This window comes from Ursus arctos, unplaced genomic scaffold (genome assembly GCF_023065955.2).
Source record: "Ursus arctos isolate Adak ecotype North America unplaced genomic scaffold, UrsArc2.0 scaffold_7, whole genome shotgun sequence".
NCBI classification, from domain to species: Eukaryota; Metazoa; Chordata; class Mammalia; order Carnivora; family Ursidae; genus Ursus; species Ursus arctos.
In genome coordinates, this window is record NW_026623089.1 from 9587541 (window position 1) to 9613985 (window position 26445).

The 26445-nt window shown below is 39.9% G+C and overlaps 1 protein-coding gene across 33 annotated transcripts in view; it reads left to right on the plus strand.

Moving 5' to 3' along the window:
* Positions 1-26445, plus strand: part of ATE1 (arginyltransferase 1) — a 224508-nt gene that overhangs the window by 130907 nt on the left and 67156 nt on the right. For 4 of the 33 annotated variants that reach the window (XM_057308626.1, XM_044382205.3, XM_048219260.2 and 1 more), the window contains one exon: positions 1847-25991. The exons of the other annotated variants lie outside the window; for them this stretch is intronic. In XM_057308626.1, the coding sequence (XP_057164609.1) occupies positions 1847-1872 (26 nt within the window). In that variant the 3' untranslated portion in view covers positions 1873-25991. Of the gene's footprint in view, positions 1-1846; positions 25992-26445 lie in introns of those variants that run through there. 33 annotated transcript variants of the gene reach the window in all.

A 26445-nucleotide genomic window follows, 5' to 3' on the forward strand; every position in this document is an offset into this window, starting at 1 on the left:
AATCAAGAGTTAGACGCTTAATCGACCAAGCCACCCAGGTGCCCCTCAAAGATGCCTTTTAAAATATATATTTTTCAAAAGATTTATTTATTTGAGAGAGAGAAAGTGTATGTGAGCGGGGGAAGGGGTAGAGGGAGAGAATATCCAAGCACACTCCCACTGAGCGCAGAGCCCGACACGGGGCTGGATCTCACACGACCCATGAGATCAGGACCTGAGCTGAAACCAAGTGTCAGTTGTTTAACCGACTGAGCCACCCAGGCACCCCTAAAAAATATTTTACTCTAGATAAACATGATTTGAGTATGCTAGAGAAAATTTAAATAAATACCATTTGTATTTTCCTCTTTTAATTTCTTTTTTGCTCACTTAATGTTAAGTTGCGTAGATCATTTCTTTGACCAGACAACAGGAGTTTACTGCAGTGGTCTGAGCCTTGGTGTCAGGAACACTGTTCTAATTTCACATTCAGATCTAAGTTAAGTTCCTGATAAAGAAGATCTATCTCTTCCAAAGAGTCAGTTGTTAAGTGTGACAGTTGCTTATGGAAGCCTGTGATGCAGGTGCCTGGGAGAGCTCTGGAACAACGCTAGTACTCTTTGAACTTTTTCTCATCTGCAGTTTTCCACCTGCCATCTGTATAGGCCTTCTCAGTCTGAGGCAAAGTATTGTTCACATGGGAACTTTGATATGTATCTTAAAGTGATGCCAGGTAGTTCCTCAAAACTGAATTAAACCAAAAAAATGCCTTTCAAGTTGATGAAATTAAAGGGTATGGGGAGCAGGGGGATTAGATGCTGTGATCTACTGACTAAATATAAATAAGTGTATTTGAGCTGGTTCACTAAATTTGCATAATCCTTGTTCTAGAAAATAAAATAATTGTTTTTGGAAAAGTCAAATGGGATCTAGTGATTATAAATTGAACTCTGTTTTTTAATGTCTTTTAAAAAACACCCTGTTGTTAAATCCATTATTGCTAATCTTTTGACAAAACAAAGGCTCTTCTGCAGTGCAGCTAATCAGATACTGTGTTATATTGTCAGTTACCAACTAGGAGTTTTGAATTCCTTCCTTCCTTCCTTCCTTCCTTCCTTCCTTCCTTCCTTCCTTCCTTCCTTCCTTCCTTCCATCCATCTTTCCTTCCTTCGTTCCTTCCAGAGAGAGGAAGGTGTGGGGTGGGGGGGCAAGGAGAGGGAGAGAGAGAATTGTAAGCAGGCTCCATGCCCAGTGCGGAGCCCAATACAGGGCTCGATCTCATAATCCTGAGATCATGACCTCAGCCAAAATCAAGAGTCAGACACTTAGCCAAATTCGTTTTCAAGAGACAGGAGTGTGTAGGGACTAAAAATACAGTGCTTTGTAGCACTGCTTTATTCGTTTTTAGTCACAATACTTAATTTATTTTGTTTTTCAAAAAATGTTAAAGGAATACTTGAGATTTTTAAACAACACGTAACAGAAACATGTTTGGATTCAAAGGACCGAGCAACACTGTTCTATCTGTAAAAGGCCTCTGATTCTGTCCTCTTTTATTGTTGCCCTCAGAAGTTCTATAACAAGTGCAAGTCTTAGAAAGTAGTTAGGGGGCGCCTGGGGGGCGCAGTCGTTAAGCGTCTGCCTTCGGCTCAGGACGTGATCCCAGCATTCTGGGATCGAGCCCCACGTCAGGCTCCTCCAGTGGGAGCCTGCTTTTTCCTCTCCCGCTCCCCCTGCTTGTGTTCCCTCTCTCCCTGGCTGTCTCTGTCAAATAAAAAAATAAAAAAGTAAAAAAAAAAGTAGGGATATAGAAGAGTTCTTAGAGGTTTATTTTAAACTTTTTAAAAAAACCTGGAATTTACTTTAGAAGGTCTCAAGTTTTGGGACTTGTGAATAAACCGTGCAGCTGAGCAACATGAAGACAAGAACTCAGTTTCTGTGTCAGACCTGTCAGCTGATGAAGAGCGCAGGAGAGAGTCTGAGGAGTGGCCTGGAACAAAAGAGAATCTTCGGTTGTTGTTCAGAGGTTCCATATCGATGGTAAAATTTTGCCTTAACTGATTTGGTTGCTGGTTAGCTTGCTTATTTAATGACAAGAAGGGAGTTTTAATGTTGTTATTATAGTGCCCCTTGCACAGATTTTCATTTTACTTCAAAGTAGACCTTTTTAGTACACTGTGAAGAAAATGAAAACCAAGAGCATTAAGTCATTTGGGAAGATTTGAGTCAGCAAGTAACAAATGGATTTCATCATAAGCAAATGTGACCTAATGAAAGCACAGCAGAAACTCTGGAAGTACATGGAACACTCCACTGGCCTGGTAGCACAGGAGAGGGATAGAAGGATCTAATAAGATTAAAGCAAAAACAGCAAAAGCTGCGTGGCTGTACAAGGGTCAAAGAAAATATTTCTTCCTCTGAGCAAGAGGATAGTATACCAGAAGAACATACAGCAAAACTGATTTGGTTTTGTGCTTTTGTTTATTCTCCTTGGAGAAGGGATTTGCTTTGTGGAAGTGGATTGCAGGTTCCAGTCTAGTATCCAGAGGTAGTAGAATGAAAACACTCAGGTGATTATGCTCACTGGATTAGGGACCAATAATCAGCAGGGCCTTTGAGCAGTAGCAAAGCAGTTCAGAGCTCGTGGCTGTCTCAGAAGTATCCATAAATGCTGCTTATGCCATTGACTTTGGCCGTGGTTCACTGTCGGGTTTGGCCCCAGATTCCTCTCTTCGTACAAATCATCAGTTGAGCTCTGCCAGTTTCTAAAAGATCTGGAACATGGGTATTCTCCACACAGTGTCTTTGTTTCTAGAATTTTTAGTCTCTCCGGAGAAGCAGACATAGACTAGTCTAGGATGTGAAGATGAGACACAGCCTTTCATTCCAAATAAACCGAGGGCGTGTTTGACGGATTGTTTGCAGTCAGCATCATTTCCTTACGCTTTACTGCGGTTAATTAATGGGAGTTTTATGAAGATGCCAAATACCATTCTTGTTCTAAAAATGGATTAGCACAGAGCACAATTTAAAGCTTTTGTGACCTGATTAATTTCAATGTTTACTACACATTCAGAAACAAAATAATCCAAGAGTGATTTAATTTGAGAATTCAGACACTGAGTAATAAACATGAGGTACTAATTAACAAGAAAGTGGATGAAAGCTGGGTGGTTTCTCTGAAGGTCTGTCTTCTGTCGCTTGTCTGTTAATTAGAGTGCGAGGTCAGCACGATGAACCACAGGCATTCACGGGACGCCCACTCAGCACTGCACCGAATGTGTCTCAGGATCTCCAGCATCTTGAGAACGCGGTGCCTGGGCCCTCGGCTGAGGGGAAGGGATTTGCTTCCCACCCCCAGGGAGTTTACTGTCAGGTTGGGAAGGCTACCCACATGGAGAATGACAAACAGCAGCCGGAACACTGCTCCTATAAAAGACTTTTTCTGCATTAAGACCCACTTTTGATAGATGTGTTAAGTAGCTTGAGGGTGGCAGTCATGTCACGGTGCGCGTGTGTGTCTAGGTGGCATGCTTACACCCTAAGGATGCTGGAGTCCAGTCTCTGTCAGGCTTCCCTCACTGACGCTGGTGGGGGCAAAGCTCCATTTTTAAGTGGTCGTAATAAAAGGAAAACCTAAGTTGACAATAAGGTGGCTTACGGGGACAAAACTGCTGAGGTTTTAAACTGCATTTTTCCAAGCAAAGTTGGCCGAAGTAGAAAAAATGGCTGCATGCATTTTCCTCATTGCTAATTTTTCTTAAGTATGGAGCTTATTGCTCATTCCATTTTAGTCTCTAAATTGTGAGGACAGTTAGAAATTATTGGAAATGTATAATCTTCGCATTTTTAAAAAATGATGTAAGAGTTACATTTTCTTCTCTGCACTTGGGCTTCCATCAGATCCTGCAGGTAGAGATCGGGGAGACGGATGGGGTGAGGATTTTAAAAAGGGGGGGTTATATTTTCTCTAATTTGCATCAAAGATCTTGGAAACTTTGATTATGGCCATTAATTATTCATTGGCCTTTGCATTTCCACCCATCGTTTGGGATTAAAAATAAAATCTAAGGTGTGTTTTGAGTATGAAAACACTTTAGGATTGTAGGATAGCTGGACTGTTATGGCTGGTGAATCTGGGACTGGAAGAGGAGCTTCTAATAACCTTTCTTCATAGGTAAACAGTACCTCTGTTTGCATTAGGCATGGTTCATAACCCCGCAGATTGTCTTTATCTTGACATTCAGAAAAATCAGGGGTCCCTGGGTGGCTTAGTCTTTGAAGCAGCTACCTTAGGCTCAGGTCATGATCTCGGGGTCCTGGGATCAAACCATTGGGCTCCCTGCTCAATGGGGAGTCTGCATCTCTCTCGCCCTCTGCCCCTCCCCACCACTTGTGCGCTCTCTCTCACTCTCTCTCTCAAATAAATAAATAAAATCTTAAAAAAAAGAAAAAGAAAAATCACTATTTACAGTGGAGAGAAATGGCCTTCACTTAGCCTTTTGTGGGGATTTTTGAGGGACCTAATTTGATGTTTTGTTTTGGTTGCTTTTTTTTTTTCCCCCTGACAGGCGTGGTTTCATTTGGTAGTATTATATATTTCTTTATTTAAATTTTTTTTTGCAAGCTTTAACAAGGCAAGTGCCATTCTTAATACGTATCCTGGTTAGTTTTGAGACTTGAGTTTTGCTTTTGTTTTAAGATTGATTTATTTATTTAGAGAGAGCAGAGTGGGAAGGGCAGAGGGCGCGGGAGAGAGAATCTCAAGCAGACCCCACACTGAGCACAGAGCCTGACACATCCCACCACCGTGAGATCATGACCTGAGCCTAAATCAGGAGTCAGATGCTTTACCAACTATGCCACCCAGGCGCCCCAAGCTGGAGTTTTTTATGTTTAAGAAGTTTTAGACAGGGGCGCCTGGGTGGCTCAGTCGTTAAGCGTCTGCCTTCGGCCCAGGGCGTGATCTCGGAGTCCTGGGATCGAGCCCCACATCAGGCTCCTCCGCTGGGAGCCTGCTTCATCCTGTCCCACTTCCCCTGCCTGTGTTCCCTCTCTCGCTGGCTGTCTCTCTGTCAAATAAATAAATAAAATATTTTTTAAAAAAAGCTTTAGACATCCATTCATTCAAGATACTTTAAAACAGTGAGTGTGTAAAGTCTCATTTTGAGGTTGCTCTTAATTGCAGTAGGTAATGAAAGGTCCTGATATTATTTTTTTCACTTAAGGAAATATCTTATAAATCTTCCACTCATCTTGAATAATAAATTATTAAAAATCAAGCACAATGAGTTACTGCTTTAAGTCAGATCAGACTTAACTGAAATTTGGCTTTATTGATCAAAGTATTTTGTTTATAGCATTGTTTGAACTTTTAACCAGAAGTAAAAGAAAGTAATTGATCTTAAGAGTCAAAAGCAGACAGATAATTTTAAAGAGCACAATATATAGTAAAACCTGAAAATATTTTAAATTTGTACATAAAATGCTATAGTTTTGGTTTTGCTTATAAAAATCAGTAAAATCCTGAAATACTGCCTTTGACTACTAATCTCAGAGATTGTTAGGGATTTTTATGCTAAAATAACTAAATTACAAAGACATGGCCCAATAAGAATGTCCTAGATATTTTACTGTGTTTCCTTTGTGATTTTCATCTTTCCTTCTCTGTATGTGGGGGGGGGGGGGCTGGGGGTGGTGGGTGGAGTATATGTGTGTGTGTGTGTGTGTTTCTCTCTTTTTCTTCACGTATAATAATCCATTCCTTCTTCCTGCTGAGTAGTCCATGGTATGGATGATGGTTGTACCACAGCTTGTTTGATTATTTACCTGTTGAGGGACATCTGGGTTGTTTCCATTTTAGGACTCTCACCCAAAAAACCTGCTGTAAACATTTGTTACGCAGATTTTTGTGTAAACTTATTTTTTGTTTCTCTGGGATAAAGGACCAAGAGTGTAGTTGCTAGGTCTATGGTAAGTACATGCTTAATTACTTAAGAAACTGCCAAATTGTTCTCCAAAGTGGCTGTACCATTTTATATTACCACCAACATGTATGAAAGACAAAGTTTTTTCACATTCTTGCCAGCATCGGTTTTGTTACTATGTTTTGTTTTAGCTGTTCTAATAGGTGGATAGCAGTATCTCACTATGGTCTTAATTTGTGTTTCCCTAATGGCTGATGAACATCTTTTCATGTGCTCGGTTGCCATCCATACAATCCCTTTAATGAAGAGCGTCCTCATGTCTTGTTTGTTTTTATGTGGTTAAGTTAGGAGAGTTGTTTATATGCTTTATTTTTTATTGTTTTAAAGTTTATTTATTTATTGAAGTAATTTCTACACCCAACGTGGGGCTCGAATTCATGTGAGATCAAGAGTTGCATGCTCTTCCGACGGAGCTGGCCAGGTGCCCCTCTTAGGTACTTTAAATACAAGTCCTCAGTAGCTTGTCGTTTTGTCCTTTGTTGATTTTCACAAAGCAAAAGTTTTAAATTTTGATGCTGACCAATTTATCATTTTTTTCTATTATGAATCATGCTTTCGTGTCCTGAGAACCTTCACCAAGCCCTAGGTATCAGAGATTTTCTCTTGTTAGTTTCATACTTTCACATGTAACATATGATTCATGAGTTAATTTTTGTATAAGATGTGAAGTTTAGACCAAGATTTAGTTTTTGCCTTTGGATATCCAATTGCTCCAAAACTGTCTGTTGCAAAGGCTCTTCCTCCCAGAATTGCTTTTGCATTTTTGTCAAAATCAGTTGTCTGGACTTGTGTGGTGCTGTTTCTGGATTCTCTGTTCTGTATCACAGATCTCTGTGTCCACCCATGTAAATACTACACAGTCTTGATCACTGGAGCTATGAAACAGTCTTGAAGTTGAGTAGAATGATTCTTCTCCGACTTTATTCTTTTTCAGCATTGTTTCAGCTTTCCCAGTCTTTCTGTATAAATTTTAGAATAATCTTGCCTATATCCATAAAAGTACTTGAGAAGATTTTGTTAGTAACTTTGTTAAATCTATATATCAACTTGAAGAGAATTAATAGTTTTCTTAAAAGTCTTCCAGTCCATGGGGCGCCTGGGTGGCGCAGTCGTTAAGCGTCTGCCTTCGGCTCAGGGCGTGATCCCGGAGTTCTGGGATCGAGTCCCACATCAGGCTCCTCCACTGGGAGCCTGCTTCTTCCTCTCCCACTCCCCCTGCTTGTGTTCCCTCTCTCGCTGGCTGCCTCTCTCTCTGTGAAATAAATAAATAAAATCTTAAAAAAAAAAAAAGTCTTCCAGTCCATGAACATGGATTGTCTGTCCATTTGTTTAGATCTTCTTTGATCTCTTCCATCCATGTTGTGTAGGTTTCAGCATGCAAGTCCCATACACGTTCTTTTAGCTTTACAGGTATTTTTTTCTTCAAGTAATTATAAAGAGTTTTTTTTTTTTATATTTCATAATTTCCATATGTTCGTTGTTAGTATATTGAAATACAGTGGGCCTTTTAAAATGAAATTATTGGGGCACCTGGGTCGTGCAGTCAGGTAAGTGGCTGACTAGGTTTTGGCTCAGGTCAAGATCTCGGGGTCCTGGGATTAAGCCCTGTGTTAGGCTCCTAGCTCAGCAGGGAGTCTGCTTCTCTCCCTCTCCCTCTGCCCCACGCCTGCTTGTATGTGCTCTCTCTCTAAAATAAATATATCTCTAAGAAATAAGTAAAATGAAATTATTTATTTTAATTGTGGCAAAATATATATAACGTAAAATTTACCGTTTTAACTGTTTTTAAGTATATGATTCAGTGCATTAAGTACATTCACGTTGTTGTATAACCATCACCACCATCCAACTCCAGGACTTTTTTCATGGTCCCATATCGAAACTCTGTACCTATTAAACAATAACTCCCATTCCTTTCTCCCTCAGCTCCTGGCAACCACAAGTCTAATTGCTGTCTCTATTAAGTCCTTCATAGGAGTGGTATCATACATTATTTGTCCTTTTGAGGTCATTCATGCCTTCAGGGTTCATTCATGTTGTAGCATATGTTAGAATTTCATTTCTTTTTAAAGTTGAATAATATTCCACTGTATGTATAGACCATATTTTGTTTACCCATTCAGCCATTCATGGACACTTGGACTGTTTCCACCTTTTGGCTGTTTAATGCTGCTATGAACATGGGTATCCAAATATCTCTTTGAAACCTTGCTTTCTGTTTTTTGGGGTCTATGGCCAGAAATGGAATGCTGGATTATATAATAATTCTAACTTTTTTGATGAACTACTATACCGTTTTTTCCCAGGGGCCACACTATTTTACATTCCTACCAGCAGTGGTGCAAGCGTACCAGTTTCTCCAGATCCTCACCAACACTTGCTGTTCTAGATTTTTGGCAATAACCACCTTAATGGGTGGGAAGTGGTGTTTTATTGTGGTTTCAGTTTGCATTTCCCTAATGATGAGTGATGTTGAACATCTTTTCACGTGATCATTGGCCACCTGTGTGTCTTCTTTGGAGAAATGTCTGTTCATGTCTTCTGCCTGTTTTTGAATCAACTTATTTGCGGTATTTTTGTTGTTGAGTTTTAGGGTTCTTCATATGCCAGATACTAGTCCCTTACCAGGTGTGTGATTTGCAGTTCAGTTGATTGTTGTATGTGGATCTTTTATCCTGTGATTTTGCTGGGCTCATTTGCAGTTTTAGGAGGATTTGTTTTATAGTGTCCTCAAGATTTTCTACAGACACTGTTATGTCATGTGCAAATAGGGACAGTTCTGTTTCTTCTTTTCCTGTCCGGGTACATTTCAGTTCCTGTTTTCACCCTATTGCATAGGCTAGAACTTCCACCACTATTTTGAATAAAAGTGGTGAGGGTAGACATCCTTGCCTTATTTCTAATCTTAGGGGGGAAGCATTCATTCTTTACCAAATTAAGGAAATCACTGTGCAATCCTAGTTTTCTGAGAGTTTGTATCATGCCTGGTTGGTTGTTGAATCCATCAGGTGTATTTTCTGCATCAGTTGATGTGACTATGTAATTGTTTTCTCTGAACCGCTAATATGGGAGGTTATATTGATTGGCTTTCAAATACTGAATCAGCCTTGCATCCCTGGAGAGCATGCAGCCACTGAATCCATGTTGCTAACATCTTGTGAAGGATTCTTGCATCCATATTCATAAGGGGTACTGCTTTGCAGTTTTCTTGTGCTTCGTCTGATTTAAGTTCCTCCTCTTTTATTTTCTGAAAGAGATTGTGTAGAATTGGTGTTGATTCTTTTTTTTTTTTTTAAGATTTTATTTATTTATTTGATAGAGATAGAGACAGCCAGCGAGAGAGGGAACACAAGCAGGGGGAGTGGGAGAGGAAGAAGAAGAAGCAGGTTTCCCAGTGGAGGAGCCTGATGTGGGGCTCGATCCCAGAACGCCAGGATCATGCCCTGAGCTGAAGGCAGACACTTAACGACTGAGCCACCCAGGGGGCCCATTGGTGTTAATTCTTATTTAAATGTTTGGTAGAATTCTCCAGTGAAACCATCGGGGCCTAGAGATTTCTTTTTTGGAAATTAATTACAAACTCAATTTCTTCACTTATGCTATAGGGCTATTTACATTATCTATTTCATATTGGGTGTATTGTGGCAGTTTATGTTGTTTTGAGATTATTGTTGGAAAGTTTCCTTTCTTGCTAGGCTGCCACTTTCCTGGACCTTTGGTTAGAGGGAGAAGGTTATCGTTACTTTTGGGGGGGTGGTGTCTCAGTGTATTGGCTTTTCAGGGTTGCCCGCTCTTCTGGTATCCCCTCTGGAATACCTGAGACAAAAAGATAGCCCAGGATGCTCACCACCTTATCGTTCCTCAGGTTTCAGAGTCCCTACTGGGCTTCCTCTTCTCTCACGTTTCAGTGTCTTCTTGTTTGTTGTATGATGTGCAGGGTTTTTGTCACGCGTAGTGGGGCAGTAGGGAGAAGTAGGCATAGCTGATCTTCTGGAAGTAGAAGCCCTCCTGTCTTGTCTTAATTAAAAAAAAAAAAAGTCTAAGAACTATTTTTTTTTGCTAGTTAGGAACGTGTAAACTATTACTGTTGTTTTAGCTGTGCATTTCCAGGTATACTGGGAAGAATATTAAACGTGCTACTCGTAGTTAATATGTAACAAATGAGTAATTGAGAAAATCTGAAGTTAATTTACTACTTGGTAAAAATCAAACCTGATAAAATCTGACCCAAGTTTTGTAAAAGACTTATTTGTATCACTAATATTACTTACCGTATGAACTTTCAGAGAGATCGCAGCAACCAGTTTTAGGTTTAAAAATCCAGAAGAGAAAACTTTCAAAAGCGTAAAGCCGGACAGTAACAGAGCACTCACAATAGACGATACTGCTGACCCTTACTCCTCACATTTTGACGGTCTGTAAACTGATTCCTAAGGAACTATCAATAATCTCTCCTTTTCTCTCATCTGTGTTGATATATTGGCTTTTTAGTCTCCACAGAGTCACTTTATCAAATTACAAGTAAAATTAAATGGAAGTCTGCTGACTTCTAATACAAAATTAGTGGATCAAAACATTTTTATATAAGATATAAAAAGACAAGCGAGGTTATTTTGTAGGTTTTTTTTTTTTTCTCAAGATTTTATTTATTTATCTGACAGAGAGAGAGACAGCCAGCGAGAGAGGGAACACAGGCAGGGGGAGTGAGAGAGGAAGAAGCAGGCTCCCAGATGAGGAGCCTGATGTGGGGCTCGATCCCAGGACTCCGGGATCATGCCCTGAGCCAAAGGCAGACGCTTAACAGCTGAGCCACCCAGGCGCCCCTGTTTTGTAGGTTCTTAGCTGCACTGTTGTTAAGGCACACCTGAGTTCCACCCTCTCCGTTCTGAAGCTTTCATAGGAGCAGAGATGAAAAATGGCCACATGAAGGTGGTAGCTTAGGAATTCCCTGCTGTAGCCTTGGTTTCTGGTTTTTGTTACGTTTTTTTTTTGGTTGGATTTGGTGGGGGGGGGTAATTCTCTGTGCTAGAGCACTATTTTTAAAGTCAGTTGCAAGAAATTGTTAACATACCCTTAGATTCATGCACTGGTGTGTTTTAAAGATCTCCTATATGTCTGACTACATGATGGGGTATTTCTGTACCATTATCTATGGGCCCCAATCGCAGAGACTCTGATGGCCCCACATTGTATGCTGAGCATCCGAATTCCCTAGAATCCAGACTTCCCACATGACTCTAAGATGCAGCCGAAGTGGAGAGCCAGTGCAGTAGAACGTAGCTTATAATATGTAATAGTGTTTTCTCTGGGAGATTGGCAGCGCTTTCTTCTCCCTCTGGGTCCATTCATTCATACAGAAGTTTAGATGAGCTCTCAGGGGTGACTTTGCATGGGGGCAGGTCCAGGTCTGTGACCCGCACTGAGCAGGGGGACCCTGCCCATGTGCAGTTCCAGTCAGCTGACTCCGAAGCTCCCTCCTGTTTCTAGGAACACGGCAAGCAGGCTTTCTCCATACCCAGCTCTGGCTCACACTTCCCATGGTAAAAGCAGCACAGATGTGAGCTCTCTCTTTAAATAGAGGCTTAGGGACCAAGTGGGAATTATCGTTCGTGCTGAAAACAATGGCATTGCCTTTACTGAGGTAAACAGTCGTAGCAGTACTGCTGCTCTTAGCACTCATCTTGTGCTGGATGCTTCGTATTTATTTATTCACCAACACTTTAACTCTGGGCGGCTTCTTTTGGTTTAACAGTTTTTTTTACTAGAAACATGAGTGATAAGATGCTTGTGATTATTACAAATATGATGCGGAAAGTGGAAGTCGCACACCGTATCCCAGTGCACGTGCACGTGAGCACACACATCCACACCCCTGGCTCTGCAGAGGTAGGCACTATAGAAATTTGGTAGGAAGGGCTCGGGTTCTTTCCTGTGCATATGTTTTTTAATTTCAATTTTTAGTTATATCATTTATTTAAACACACAATTTATGCATATAAATTAAATCATTCTAAAAATATCCTGTGGCTTGTTTTTTACATTAACATTGGGTTATCTTGAAAATCTTTATTATTATAGAATGGACTTCCTCATTCTTTTTAAAAAATAAACTTTTTTAGAAGAGTTGTAGCTTTACAGAAAAATTGCAGAGCTAATGTAGAGCATACCCCATGCCCAGTTTCCTCTCTTGACAGTATCTTCTATTTTTCTCATTCTTTTTTTCAAGTAGACTTTTTTTGAAGCAGTTTTAGGTATACAGAAAAATGGAGCAGAAAGTACAGAGAATTTCCATCCGCCCTCCAACTCCCCTCTCACATTTGCCCTATTATTAGCATCTTGCATCAGTGGGATACTTTTGATACAATTGATAAGCCAATACTGATCAATTTTTATCAACTGAAGTCCACAGTTTACATTAGGGTTTGCTCTTTGTGTTGTACATGGTATGAGTTTTGACAAACGTATAGTGACATCTATCCCCCATTGCAGGATCCCACAGAATAGTCTCATTCCCCGAAATATCCTCTGTGCTCCACTATTCATCCCCCTTCCCTGCCGCAGACCCCTGACAACCACTCTTTTTCCTGACTCCACGGTTTTGCCCTTTCCAGAATGTCATAGAGTTGGAATCCTACAGTATGTGGCCTTGTCAGATGGGCTTCTTACACTTAGTCATATGCATTTAAAGTTCCTCCATGTCTTTTCATGGCTTGAAAATTCATTTCTTTTCATAGCTGAACGATAGTCCATTGTGGGAATGTACCATGGTTTGTTTATTCATTTACCCATTTGGAAGACATTTCGGTTGTTTCTTTATTTTGGCAGTTATGAATAAAGCTACTTTCAACATTCGTTTGCACGTCTTTGTGTGGACATAAGTTTTCAGCTCCTTGGGGTACCTGGTTGGCTCAGCCAGTAGAGCACGGGACTCTTGATCTTGGCGTTATAAGTTTGAGCCCCACGTTGGTTATAGAGATTATTTTTTTTAAAAAAATAAAATCTTTTAAAAAACTGGAAAAAAGTTTTCAGCTCCTTTGGGGAAATACCGAGAAGCATGATTATTGGACCATATGGTATAAGTGTGATTACTTGTTCTTTCTTAATGGCTGCATACCATGATATATATTATTGATAATCATTACCTTCATTGATGGACATTTAAGGTTTAAATTTTTTGCTATTATGTACAATGCTACAACATACTTTTAAATATACATCTTTTTGCACACATACTAATATTTCTGCAGGACTCATTCCTAAAAGAATTGCTCTGACCAAGACCATGTGAGTTTGCCTTGCAAAAGGCAAGTTGTAGACTACAGCCTCCTACCATCAGCTGCACGAGTTAGTATTTTCACATCTTCCTGAGGCTCAAGAAAGAGATTTGGAGGCCAGACTTAATGATGGTAACTGATTCCGTGCACATGGATGAAGTTTCCTAGGGAGAAAGTATAGAGCGAAAAGAGAGGATGGCCTAGGACAAGACGTAGGTAACCCCCAACTTCTGATGGTCAGGTTAGGAATTACCCTGGTGGAAAGAGAAGACCTGGGGAAAGTGTTTGTCAGAAAGGCTGGAGTGGATTTCAGGGTAGAGGACGTGCTCCTCCTCGTTTACACTTTGCTGAGGGAAATGAAGACTGAAAGGTGTTCATTATATTCAAGAACAGTGAGACCTTTGACCTTAGTGAATAGAGTGACGGGGCTAAGACACACATTGAAATAAATTCTGCGGTGAGTGGGAGGTGAGTGGGAGGCACGAGGAAATGGCCACTAAGTAAATATCCTTTAAAGGAGGAGAGAAAAGTTGAGTGAGATAGCTGGAGGGTAAGCAGAGGCCACAGAGTTTTGTTTGTTTCTGCCAGAAGGTAGTCTTAAGCTTTCGTGAAAGTTAGTAGAAGGGAACTAGTAAAAAAATGGATTACAGGAGATGTATTTTACATCTCTGTAATTTACAGAGATTGTATGCAGATTGGGTTGAGGCCAAGAATGGGGAAGAGGACACATTTCCAGATTGAGACCTTTGGCAATGAAAAGTGAATTTGTATTTGCTCTTAAAGTAAAAATACCATTATTTTGAATTGAACTTTACGCCCCTGGAAATTCTCAAAGATTTTGCTCTGTTTGAAGGCACTTTTGGAAGTCTCTAGCTCAATTCCAGATCCCTTGGGAGGAAGCAGAATTAACCCAATGCCGAGTTCATTTGTTGGAAATGAGCATTGTAGCTAGCTTTCATTGTAAATGGCTTTGTGACTCACTGGGGTCACGTATCAGTGAGGTTACCAATGAGATTACCTGTTATCACGATAATTACTTTCATGAATTGTCAAATATGGAATTTAAAGCTATTGATTTAAAAAACTAATTTGTCAAACCAACTGAACATCATAGATCATAAAATGAACTAATTCGATGTATTTGATGATCAAAATATTAACCGTTATCCATGTATTGACTTACATTAAAAGCAGTGTTGTCCTTTCCTTTGCCTTTTTTCAGATTTAATAAATATTAACATTTTTATTCTTAATCTTGATAGGTGAATTTCCAGGCATTATGATCTCTAACATGTCAGAAGAAACAAAATCCGAAAATACCTCAATAGGCTATAGTGATGGGAATATGTCAGAACAAAATTTAGCAGTTAGTACAAATGTAGTGCTTGGGTTTCAGAATACACAAATACAGTATGATGAGAGGCTGAAGAAAGCAGCTTATTAGCATTTGTGAATTTCTTATTTTGAAATTTCAAATTTACAGAGAAATTATAAGACTAATACAGAGAACTTCTGCACACCCTTCACCCAGATTCCCTGCTTGTAAATATTGGCCTTCTCACTTCCTCGCCTTTATTCTGTATTTTTTTCTGAACCATTTGAGAATAAGTTGCAGATATATTACTCCATCATCCTTAAATATTCCAGTGTATATTGTCTGAAAACAAGGATGCTTTCCTACATAACCAGCCATCCAGACCAGGAGAGTAGCAATATTGTATTACCACTGTCTAATCCATACACCCTGTTCAGACTTCCCAGATTTTCCCAGTTATGTCCTTTATGACACACAAATGCATGCACAGACATGCAAACCCACTTCCTGTTTTTTTTTCTTCTTCTTTTTGAATCCAGAGTGCAAGTCAGGATAGTGTGCTGCATTTACTGTCACGTGACTTCCGTCTCCTTTTGTCTGAAACAGTTCCTCAGTGCATACCCTTGTCTTTCATTACCTTGACATTTTTGAAGGTACATTCCAATCACTTTGTAGAACATTCCTCACTTTTGTTCATCAGCTGTTTCTTCATGGTTAGATGCAGGTTACGTAGTTTTGGCAAGAACATTCTAGAACCGATGGTGTATTCTTACTGCATCGTCTGAGGAGGTGCACGCCGTCCACCCATCTCACTGCTTGGGCACTTGAATTTATATCACTTGGTAAAGTAATAAATGCCAAGTGTCTCCACTGTAAAATTAGTAAGTATTTTGTATATGTTAATAAGTAATGAATATCTTGTACAGAGATCCTTTGAGACAGTGTAAATATCCTGTTCTATCAAACTTACGTCTGCTAGTTTTTACATCCACGAATGATGATTCTTGCTTGAATCATTTATTACTGAGATGACTGCCAAATGAGGATTTTCTAATTCCATCACTCCTTCTACTTCTGTTGATTGGCATTCTGCTGGAAGAGAGAGCAGTCCCTTTTCCTTGTTCATTTATATCAGTGTGGACTCCTGGAATCCTAGCATTTTAGTCAATGTATTATAATCTCTTGCTCTCATTATTTTGAATGCTCAAATTGTCTCAGATTTGGCCAGCAGGACCCTTTTCAAGGTGACTCCTGCGTTCTTTTTGACATCTCCCCATCATTGTTTGAGTATTTAATTACTTGGTTGCACAAAATATTCCAGGCTCATCTTATACTTTCCATGATCCAGCTCTGCGTTCAGGCCTTTCTCTTTGAGGAGCTCTCATTTTTTTTCATGGAGAGTATATTTGGAAAACAAGATCTGGGCAGTAAGTGTGCCCATCACTGCAGGGGTTTCTTTGCTTCCAAGTCCTCTCAGCAGACAGATCTAGAACAGATAGTGTGTGTGTGTGTGCACACGTGCACAGGCGTGCACACATACTTCTGTCTTTACATCTGTTTGTCTATACAAGGTATAAGAACCGTGAGTTTTCACCAGTACCTCCAGTTCTAATCCAACACAATAGAATTTGTTCTAGTCTTCTGTCTCTCCCTTCTCTGGCAGAGTAATCTGACTCCCATTTTTCTCAATATATGTATTTATATAACCAGTTCCCTTGCATGTTACTAATCACTTGACCTCACAGGTCAGAGGTGGCCCAGTCCTGCCAGCCCTGAACTTGCCAGACCACCTCTTTGGCTCCAGCCCCAACCCCTTGCACACAACAGCAGCTGTGCAAACCAACTTCCCCTTTGTCTTGGAGAAATTCTGTAATGGCATGTTTTGTGTGTTTTAGTTTACATTTCTTTCATTATGTTGTCATCAGTTTTTAAATGTAGCCTTTATTAGGGTAAACATTATGGTGAAATAGGAAGTATTTAGAGAGTATTCAAGGGTCAAAGCACATAGAGTAGGGGCGCCTGGCTGGCTTAGTCGGTGGAGTGTGCAACTCTTGATCCCAGGGTTGTGAGTTTGAGCCTCACGTTGGGTATGGAGATTACTAAAAAAAAAAAAATAGAATCTTAAAACATAGAACAGAAATTTGAGAGAATACAGCCCTTATTCATCATCAGAAGAGGGTTATTACCGTTTTACTTAAGATAACAGTATTAAGTCCTCCTGGCAGTGTGCTGAGGCAGGAGGTAAAGTTGGTGTGATTTTTGCACACAACTGACTGTGGGTGGTATCGTCCTGTTTTCTTCAAGTGACCTTTTTCTCTGAGCCAGGAGTTACTTTTAGTTACTGTCATGTGACAAGTTTAACAAAATTACGTAGTTTTTCTTTTCCTTAGCAAAATGATATTTCACTAAGTCAATTAGGCAAAAATGAAATAAAAGGCATCTAGATTGGAAGGAAGAAGTAAAATTATTTTTATTTAAGAATGTACTAAAAAACTATGAAAACTAATAAATGAGTTCACCAAGCTTGCTGGATAAAAGATCAACACACATACCAGAGGGGAGGTGGGTGGGAGGATGGTGGGTGGGAGGATGGGTGAAATGGGTGATGGGGATTAAGGAGGGCACTTGTGATGAGCACCGGATGATGTATGGAGGTGCTGAATCACTGTATCGTACACCTGAAACTACTATTACACTGTATGTTAACTAGCTGGCGTTTAAATAAAACTTTAAAAATCACACAAAATCAGTTTTATTTCTATACACTTGCAGTGAACAACCTAAAAATGAAATTAAGTAAACTATTTCATTTATAATAGTATCAAAAAGATAGAATTACTGTTAGGAATAAATTTAACAGAGAAGTATAAAACAATCTGAAAAATACAAAATATTGTTGAAAGAAGTTACAAAAGAGCTAAGTAAATGGAAAAACATCCCACATGTATGGATTGGATGACTTAATATTGTTGAAATAGCAGTAGTCCTCAAACTGATTTACAGAGTAAATGCAATCCCTATTCAGATAACAGCTGGCTTCTGTGCAGAAATTGACGGTTGATCCTAAAATTCACATGAACATTAAAGGAACCCAGAAGAGCCAAACAGTCTTGAAGAATAAAGTTAAAATTGTGTGGTTGTCTCATATAGATATAGATATAGATATAGATATAGATATAGATATAGATATAGATATAGATATAGATATGTCTCTCCATGGACTAGAATTGAGAGTCCAGAAATTAACTCATATTTATGGTCAGTTGATTTTCAAAAATGATACCAAGACCGTTTTCAGTGGGAGAAGAATAATCTTTTCAACAAATGGTCCTGGATCAACTGGATATCCACACAAAAGAATGAAATTGGTTCCCTGTTTCACAGTGTATATAAAAATTAACTCAAAATGAATTGTACCAAAGTGGAAAAGCTAAAACCAAAAAACTCTTAGAAAAAAATAGGAGTAAGTCTTCATTACCATGGATTAGGCATGATTTCTTAAATATGACACCCAAACAACAAAAAGAAAAAAATGAATAAATTAGGCCTCATTAAAATTTAAAAACTTTTATACTTCCAGAGACACCATCAACAAAGTAGAGACAGTCCATAGAACAGGAGGATGTATTTGCATATCATATATCTGATAAGGGTCTAGTATCCAGATTATATAAACAACTCTTACAACGCAATAAAAAGCTCAGCTTCAAGTGGGCAAATGATGTGAATATACATGTCTCCAAAGAAGATAATATGAATGGCCAACAAGCACATGGAAAGAAACTCAGCATCATTAGCCATCAGGGAAATGCTAACTGAAACTGCGGTAAGATATTATTTTATTCCCACTCAGAGTGGCTATGGTCAAAAAGACAGGTAATATCAAGTGTTGATGAGGATGTGAAAAAACTGGAACTTTTATACACTGCTGATTGAATAGAAAACGGTGCAGCCACTTTGGAAAACAGGCTTGCATTTCTTCAGTAGGTTCAAAATAGAGTTACCATATGACGCAACAGCTTCGCTCCTTGGTATATATTGAAGAGAAGTGAAAACACACAAAACTTTGACATGACTGTTTACAACGTTATTCATAATAGTCTGAAAGCATAAGTAAAACCGTATGTCCATCAACAGGATAAGTAAAAAGTGCTGTGTCGGTACAATGGCATATTATTTGGCAATAAAAAGGAATGAAGTGCTAATTCATGCTGCAGTATAGACAGACCTTGAAAACACTTTGCTCAGTGAACGCAATAAGTCAGAAAAGACTGTGTATGGAAACAGAAAATAGATTGGTTTTGCCTAGGGCTGAGGGAAGTTGAGGGGGGTAGAGGAGTGACTATTAATAGATATGGGGTTTCTTTCTGGGATGCCGAAAATGCTCTACAGTCGATGGTGGTGATGGCTGCACCAGTCTGTGAGTACACTAAAGACGATTGAACCATACACTTGAAGTGGGTGAATTGTATGGTCGGAGAATTATATCTCAATAAAGCTGTTATTAAATGGTGTTTCACGTGAGCCAAGTTATCTAAACTTGTTTTCATTTTGTCCGAAAGAATATTCCAAGTGAAATGACTGGCAACATTATTCCTTATGGATGATGAAAATGGGTAATTCTCCCTGGTTGCTTTTGGATTCCCAAAGCAATTTTTCGAGCCTCCCACCAAGTGGACTTGAAGAATTACCTGATTGAGCTGAGTTCGTTTCTGTCATATGTACTATGTGTTCCTTTGCCAAGCCCTTTGCTCCCCAGACTGAAATATTCCTTTCACAGATTCTCCCCACCTTCCTCCGCAGTGATTGAAACATTTGTTAATACCTCCTGTCACTCGAAAATGTTCTAAATCATATTTGAGTTTGAACTTTCCAGAGTTGAGTTTGGTTTCAGAGTTGAGTTCGCAATTTCACATTCTTCCGTTATGTCACAATTTTACCCAACTATACTTAGCTTCATTCACATTGCCAGGTCTGCCACCTGTACCACCATCTTCATGAGAAACTATAAAGTATGTAACTTGTTTTCATCTTTATGTACTAATGCTGTAGCAAAACTAATGAAGTTAAGAAAATAGACTGTTTCGGGGCGCCTGGGTGGCACAGCGGTTTAGCGTCTGCCTTCGGCTCAGGGCGTGATCCCAGCGTTATGGGATCGAGCCCCACATCAGGCTCCTCCACTATGAGCCTGCTTCTTCCTCTCCCACTCCCCCCGCTTGTGTTCCCTCTCTCGCTGGCTGTCTCTATCTCTGTCAAATAAATAAATAAAATCTTTAAAAAAAAAAAAAGAAAATAGACTGTTTCATCATTTTCTGGAAAGCCTAGACGTTACAAGAATAATGAATGAGTTAAATCCCCATAAGAAGGAGTAAAGCTTTCATCTCTAGATTCTTTTCCTTGGAAAGCACTGTGATGTGCAGTTCATCTCCTATGAATAAAAATCAAGCAGTCGTTGCCCATCATGACGAGTTTTCCTTGAAGCTGAAAACATCATTGATTTAACATCATATTTGTATTGCCGGTGATCAAATGCTCAACTCAGAGTTTGCAGGATTGCCTTTGGTTTTTAGTTTATGATATTAAATTGTGATACATTAGAGGAAAAAAAGATAGAAGAGCTCCTTGTTGGCACACATTTCCAAGACCTCCCAGTAAGCTGGCAGTTTCCCTTGGATGAGATGGCAAATAGTCTTTAATCTCAGAATGACTTATTTTTCTAGTCTCCTTGGGGTCCCCTCGAGAAGAGGCCTATTGTGCTGTATGGATTTAGCTATGTAGGTTTTTGTCTACAAGCACTGATGGCATTTATCAGGCAAGCACTTCAAGGTGATCACAAAAGGCCTTGTGAGGATTGGGTTGCTCTTTTTCTTTCCTTTAGTAAATAAATCAACTTGTTTTTGGTGTTTTAAGTATCTGGCAGGATTTTTCTTGTTTAGGTTTTTAATTGGTTTTAATAAATGTGCTAGGAATTAGAATTAGCCATCTTTGCAAATAAAGCCCAGAAGCGATTTTGTCTATAATGATCATCGGTGGTTTCTTAAGTGTTGTGTTTTTTTTTTTTTTAACAATTAAGACTTTATTTTTAATTTTATATTTTTAAAGGGAGAAGACGCATGTGAGCAGAGGGGGAGGGGCAGAGGGAGAGAGGGAGCATCTTAAGCAGGCTCCACACTCATTGTGGAGCCCGACGTGGGGCTCGATCTCACAACCCTGAGCCAAAATCAAGAGTTGAACCCTTAACCCACCGAGCCACCCATGTGCCCCCGGTTTCTGAAATTTAATATAGTATACTCATTGAAAGGGTGATTGATTTGACTTTCTGGCCTTAACTTAAGGTATGGCTAGAATGTGATCCCAAACTCCTAATATTTAAATGCATTCTCTGAAATTGTTAAGCACTGGTAATGTGGATGGAAGTTTGGTGAGACAGGGAGAAGGCAGGAGAGAAAGCATTCTGTGTGGGGCCTGACGTCACTCTATTTGTTTATTTCTAGATTATTTGAGTTTTTACAAGCATTACTTCTATGATTAAAAAAAAGATACAAAATTTAAGAATGAATGTGCTTATTATTGAGTATTTGGTAATTTTGTTGACTAATTCCCAAAAAATTCGTTGAGTTAGTTCAAGTTATTGAAATGTCAAGTTTTTAAAAATTTATAAAAGTGTATCTTTCTTTATTTCTCTTACTGTATGTCCTGTGGCTCCGTGTAACCCTCTTTCTGGCAATTTTAGAGTCGTATCTGTGGGTAGGCAGAATTCTAGTTTACATTTCAAGTTTGACTTGTGACTTAAGTCTTTTTAGGTGGGGAAGGAAGTGCGTTAGTGCTGCTGCTTATCTCTATGATGTTTCAGTGCCTTTTTTTGTGGTCAGAGTGTTTTAATGGGGAAACTAAAGAATTGAGGCAATTAAGAAAACTAATTTGTATTTCAAAAAATTAATAAAAAGCTTTGGATAAGTGAATTGATTATAGAGTCAGTGCCATGTTAAACAACGACAATAACACTAACCCCACAAACTTCCAAAGTATTTGAACACCAAGACCAAATATATTTGCATCTTCAAATAACTTGGATATATTAACACTAAAGAGAATGAGGAGAGGATTTTAAAATTCATTATTACTTCTTTCTTTGTAATTAAAAAGTGAATAGCTGGTCAATACCTCCTTTTTTTAAAAGATTTTAATTTATTATTTTTTAAAAAGATTTTATTTATTTATTTGACACAGAGAGAGAGCACAAGCAAGGGGAGCGGCAGGCAAAGGGAGAGGGAGAAACAGACTCCCTGCTGAGCATGGAGCCTGATGCAGCACTCCATCCAGGGCCCTGGGATCATGACCTGAGCTGAAGGCAGATGCTTCACCGACTGAGCCACCCAGGCGCCCTAAGATTTTATTTATTCATGTGAGAGAGAGAGAGCATGCGCAGGGGAGAGAGGCAGAGGGAGAAACAGGCTCCCCACTGAGCTGGAGCCCGACATGGGACTCGATCCCACGACCTGGGGACCACAACCCGAGCCAAAGGCAGACAGACGCTCAACCATCTGAGCCACCCAGGCGCCCCTAATAACCTACTTTTTAAGTGTATTATGCACTTGATTACTTTGACTCAGAACCAGGCCTCAAAAGTATTTGGAGTAAAAAGAACTAGGGAACTTGATTGATTTCTGTGCTATAAAGCTCTCTAAAAATGCTATAAATCAATTTAGAAGTTCTATGAAAATTAATTATAAATGTTTAACAATAGATGCAGCGGCGTGCCATCACAAGCCAACTTGGAATTCAGTGATTGAAGCTTACATATTTGTAGTCTTTCTCCCAAATTTGACATGCATATAATTGAAAACTCTTCCTGTAATCTTAATAAAGAGAAATGAAATCTATATTTTGACAAATGAAATGATAAAAAAATTCCTACTCTTTTGAAGGAGCACTTTAAAATAGTTTCTGTAAATTCTACATAACGGTGGGGTTTTTTCCTAATCTTCTATTTTTATTTTTATGTGTCGTATTAGCAAAGAATAAAAATTAGAGAGTGGCATTTCATTCTAGATAAAATAAGATAATGGCATATCAGTTCTTACATTTTTATTTGATAGAGTGTTCCAGTTTGAATCTTAAAGTACGTTTATCCTAAAATATTTTAGGATAAAGGTTTAAACGGTTACACATCATTCTATAAACTTAAATATAGATGTCATGTGGGGCCATGAGCAAATGATCAAGAAAGAATTCTTGAGACGATTTCGGTGCAAAAAGCTGCTTTTATTACAGCACTGGGACAGGACTCATGGGCAGAAAGAGGTGCATGTTTGTTGTAGGAAGCTGGTGGTTATATGCTTAGTGCTCAAGGGGGGGGAACGTGCAGGGAGTATTAAATCATAAATATCTCCGAATTTCTGCTCATAAAACTACTTCTGCAAGACCTCTGGTGCTTATCATTCAGCTGGATGTTAACTATCAGTGAGACGTACAGGCAGTCATGAGACCCTTTAAGAATGTAGCAGCCGGCACATATTCGATCCTTATCGGAGCTGTGCAGGCTGTAGGTCAGCCTTCTGGGCTAAAGGTGAACATTTTTCTGCTGCTGTCTCTCATCAGACATATTTTAAAATTCCAATTTAAAAAATTCAAAGGTTTTTGATTTAGAAGATTTCGTAAAGTTTTGCCAGTGTTCTTGCTCCTTTGCTGTTGTCAGTGACCTTTACCAGTTTTCTATTTGTATTAGACTCTAACCGTACTTGAACCTACCTTTTTCCTGCTACACTTATATGCAGGTGATGGAGTTAGTTGTCTGTTGCAGTATGTGGACATTAAAATGCCTGAAATTGACATCAGGAACCAGGTTGTTGCCCTTTTCCTGTGTCACTTACCCTAGTAAGGGGTGTGGAAACTTAGTAAGTGCGAAATATTTCATTGTGTTAAAGTGTGTGGATTTTCCGCGTCAACTGGACAAAGTAATTTGTTAAGAACACGTATTTTGAAGTTGGTATGTTCAACCAGAGCACCAAAACCACTTCAGGTACTTAAAACAGAGAACATTTAATTCAGGGAATTGGTGATAACAGAGAGTGATGCTGCTGAGAGGCGGGCAAGGCACAGAGTGACCCAGAGATGAGCAACAGCTGGAAGCCACCGCCACTCCTGAGCCGCCCTTGAGCCACTCCTGAGCCACGCCAGGGCTACTGGTAGAAGCTGGAACCTTGACCATTTCAAGAGTAGGAGCTGGAGCTGCTGCCAAAAAGCAGAGCCACGGAAGAAAGAGGAGAGATTCTGGGGAGAAACCCTGGCTCCATCTCCCCCAGCTCCAGCTTCTTGCCACGCAGAGCCAAGCAGTAGAAGCAGGGAGGGCAGACAGGCCCAGGCGTGGCGCTGGAGAGAAATCAGCAGTAGTGAGGGGTTGGATGCCTGCTCCTCCAGATTCTGTCCCCCTTCACCCAGGTCTCCCCCGAATGTGTCCTGGGTAAGGCGAAATCTAAAACTACACCGGCACTCGGTTCTGAGGACATGAGGGCCCTCCAGCTGGCATCCTTGCTGTTCCCTTTCCCAAGTCTGCATGCCTTCCCAAGTAGGGTTCTGAGTGGACCAACGTGGCCTTCTCTGACAGTGGAGAACTTCTTTGGGGCCAATAGTACATGATTAGCTTGCATCTCCCTCTAACAAATTTCTAAACAGGTGTAGAGTGCAGTCAGTTTTGGAATGCCCTAACTCACTTTATCACTTTCTGATAATTGAGATCAGCCAGCCTGTGATACTAGTCCATAAAATGGGAGCTCTTTTAGATATTGGAAGAATAGTGTGACTTCTGTTTCTTCTGAAACTGATCTTGGATGATTAATCCAGACTAATTAGTGAGTACCCAGTAGAGGAAACAGGATCAGTTGCGGAAGAATAAACATTTAATTGTTGCTTCCATTACACAATAAGAAGGGGTGTAATCCAATCCAAATGTTCAAAAACATAGAGCCTTCCGTGAGGTGCCCAATAAAATGTTGACTTTATAGCGACTCTATTGTGAAAGCTATTATGACTTTTATGATTTGACTTGAAGAAGTTTATGGCTGAAAGATCCTGAGAAATCGTCTAAAAGAATCCTTTTGTTGAAAAGAAAACTAGCATTTCCACTTTTCATTTTCAGAAGACCCAAATTAATTCTAAAAATGTCTAAATCAACCTTAAAAACAACTTTTTAAAATTATAAAAGCTTTATGCCAATTACAGAAAATCCAAAAAATGAGGCGAGTGAGTGAGTGACTGTGTGTGTGTGTGTGTGTGTGTGTGTGTGTGTGTGTGTGTGTTTCCCACAACGTGAAAGGCTCCTCTAATACTCCTGCCTCCAGGGTCAGACTCGTTCATTCACTCAGCAGATACGTATGGAGCACCTGCTGTCAGGCGATGGACTAGATACCGGGGAAATATGAGTGGGCAAAACAGTCACAATTTTTCATTTAATTTGTATTCTCGTAGGACTTTCTGGTGGAAAAGGAAACAGGGAATAAATACGTACGTCAGGTGGTAGTCAGTGCAATGAAGGGAGTTAAGGAGAACAAAGAGAGCCGGGACGCTACTTTATAGGGACTCAGGGAAGGCCCTTTGAGGAGCCAACATTTGAAGTCATATGATGAAGCAAGAGGGCGAGCCATGTTTTTTTTCTGGGGGAAAGAACGGGTCTTTCTAGGCAAAGGGAATGGAGAGAAGTACTGTAAAAAGGTTGATGCATATTTGCTCAGATTTTCTTCTGTGCATATACGAGGCTTATAATATAAAGAACAGTTTACACTGTACCTCGGTTTTCTTTTTTTTTTTCTTCTTTTTTAATGTTTTTTTATTATATTATGTTAGTCACCATACAGTACATCCCTGGTTTCTGATGTAAAGTTCGATGATTCATTAGTTGCGTATAACACCCAGTGCACCATGCAATACGTGCCCTCCTTACTACCCATCACCATGTACCTCCGTTTTCTTCACGTAACAATCTGCCTTTGTCTTTTTAATAGCTGTGTAGCATTTTATTAGATGCATGTATCTTATTTGACCAGTTCTCCATTGGTGAACATTTGTGCTGTTTCCAGGTTCCCGGTACTGCTGAGAGTGTGGCTGTAGACACCCTCATGCACATGTAAATACTGATGTGTGTGTTTTTCTACAGTAGTGATTCTCAACCCACCTTTTTTTTTTTTTTTTAAGATTTTATTTATTTATTTGACAGAGATAGAGACAGCCAGCGAGAGAGGGAACACAAGCAGGGGGAGTGGGAGAGGAAGAAGCAGGCTCATAGCGGAGGAGCCCGATGTGGGGCTCGATCCCGGAACGCCGGGATCACGCCCTGAGCCGAAGGCAGGCGCTTAACCGCTGTGCCACCCAGGCGCCCCAACCCACCTTCTTTTTAAAATTATTTTTAAAAATTTTATCTTTATTTTAGAGAGAGTGCGAGTGGGGGAGGCACAGAGGGGGGAGGGAGAGGGAGGGGGAAAGAATCTCAGGAAGACTCCGTGCTGAGCCCAAAGAGGGGGTACTCGATTTCATGACCCTGAGATCATGACCTGAGCCAAAACCAAGAACTGGGCACTCAACCAACTGAGCCACCCAGGCTCCCCAACTCAACCCACTCTAAAAGGCTTAAGAAATATCGAAGGTCAGGTTTTATTCAGACCAGTTTCTAAATCAGGATAGTCTGGAGGTGGGATCCAGGTCTTTTTTGGTTTGTTTGTTTTTTTTTTTTTAAAGATTTTATTTATTTATTTGACAGAGAGAGACAGCCAGCGAGAGAGGAACACAGGCAGGGGGAGTGGGAGAGGAAGAAGCAGGCTCTCAGCGGAGGAGCCCGATGTGGGGCTCGATCCCAGGACTCTGGGATCACGCCCTGAGCTGAAGGCAGACGCTTAAT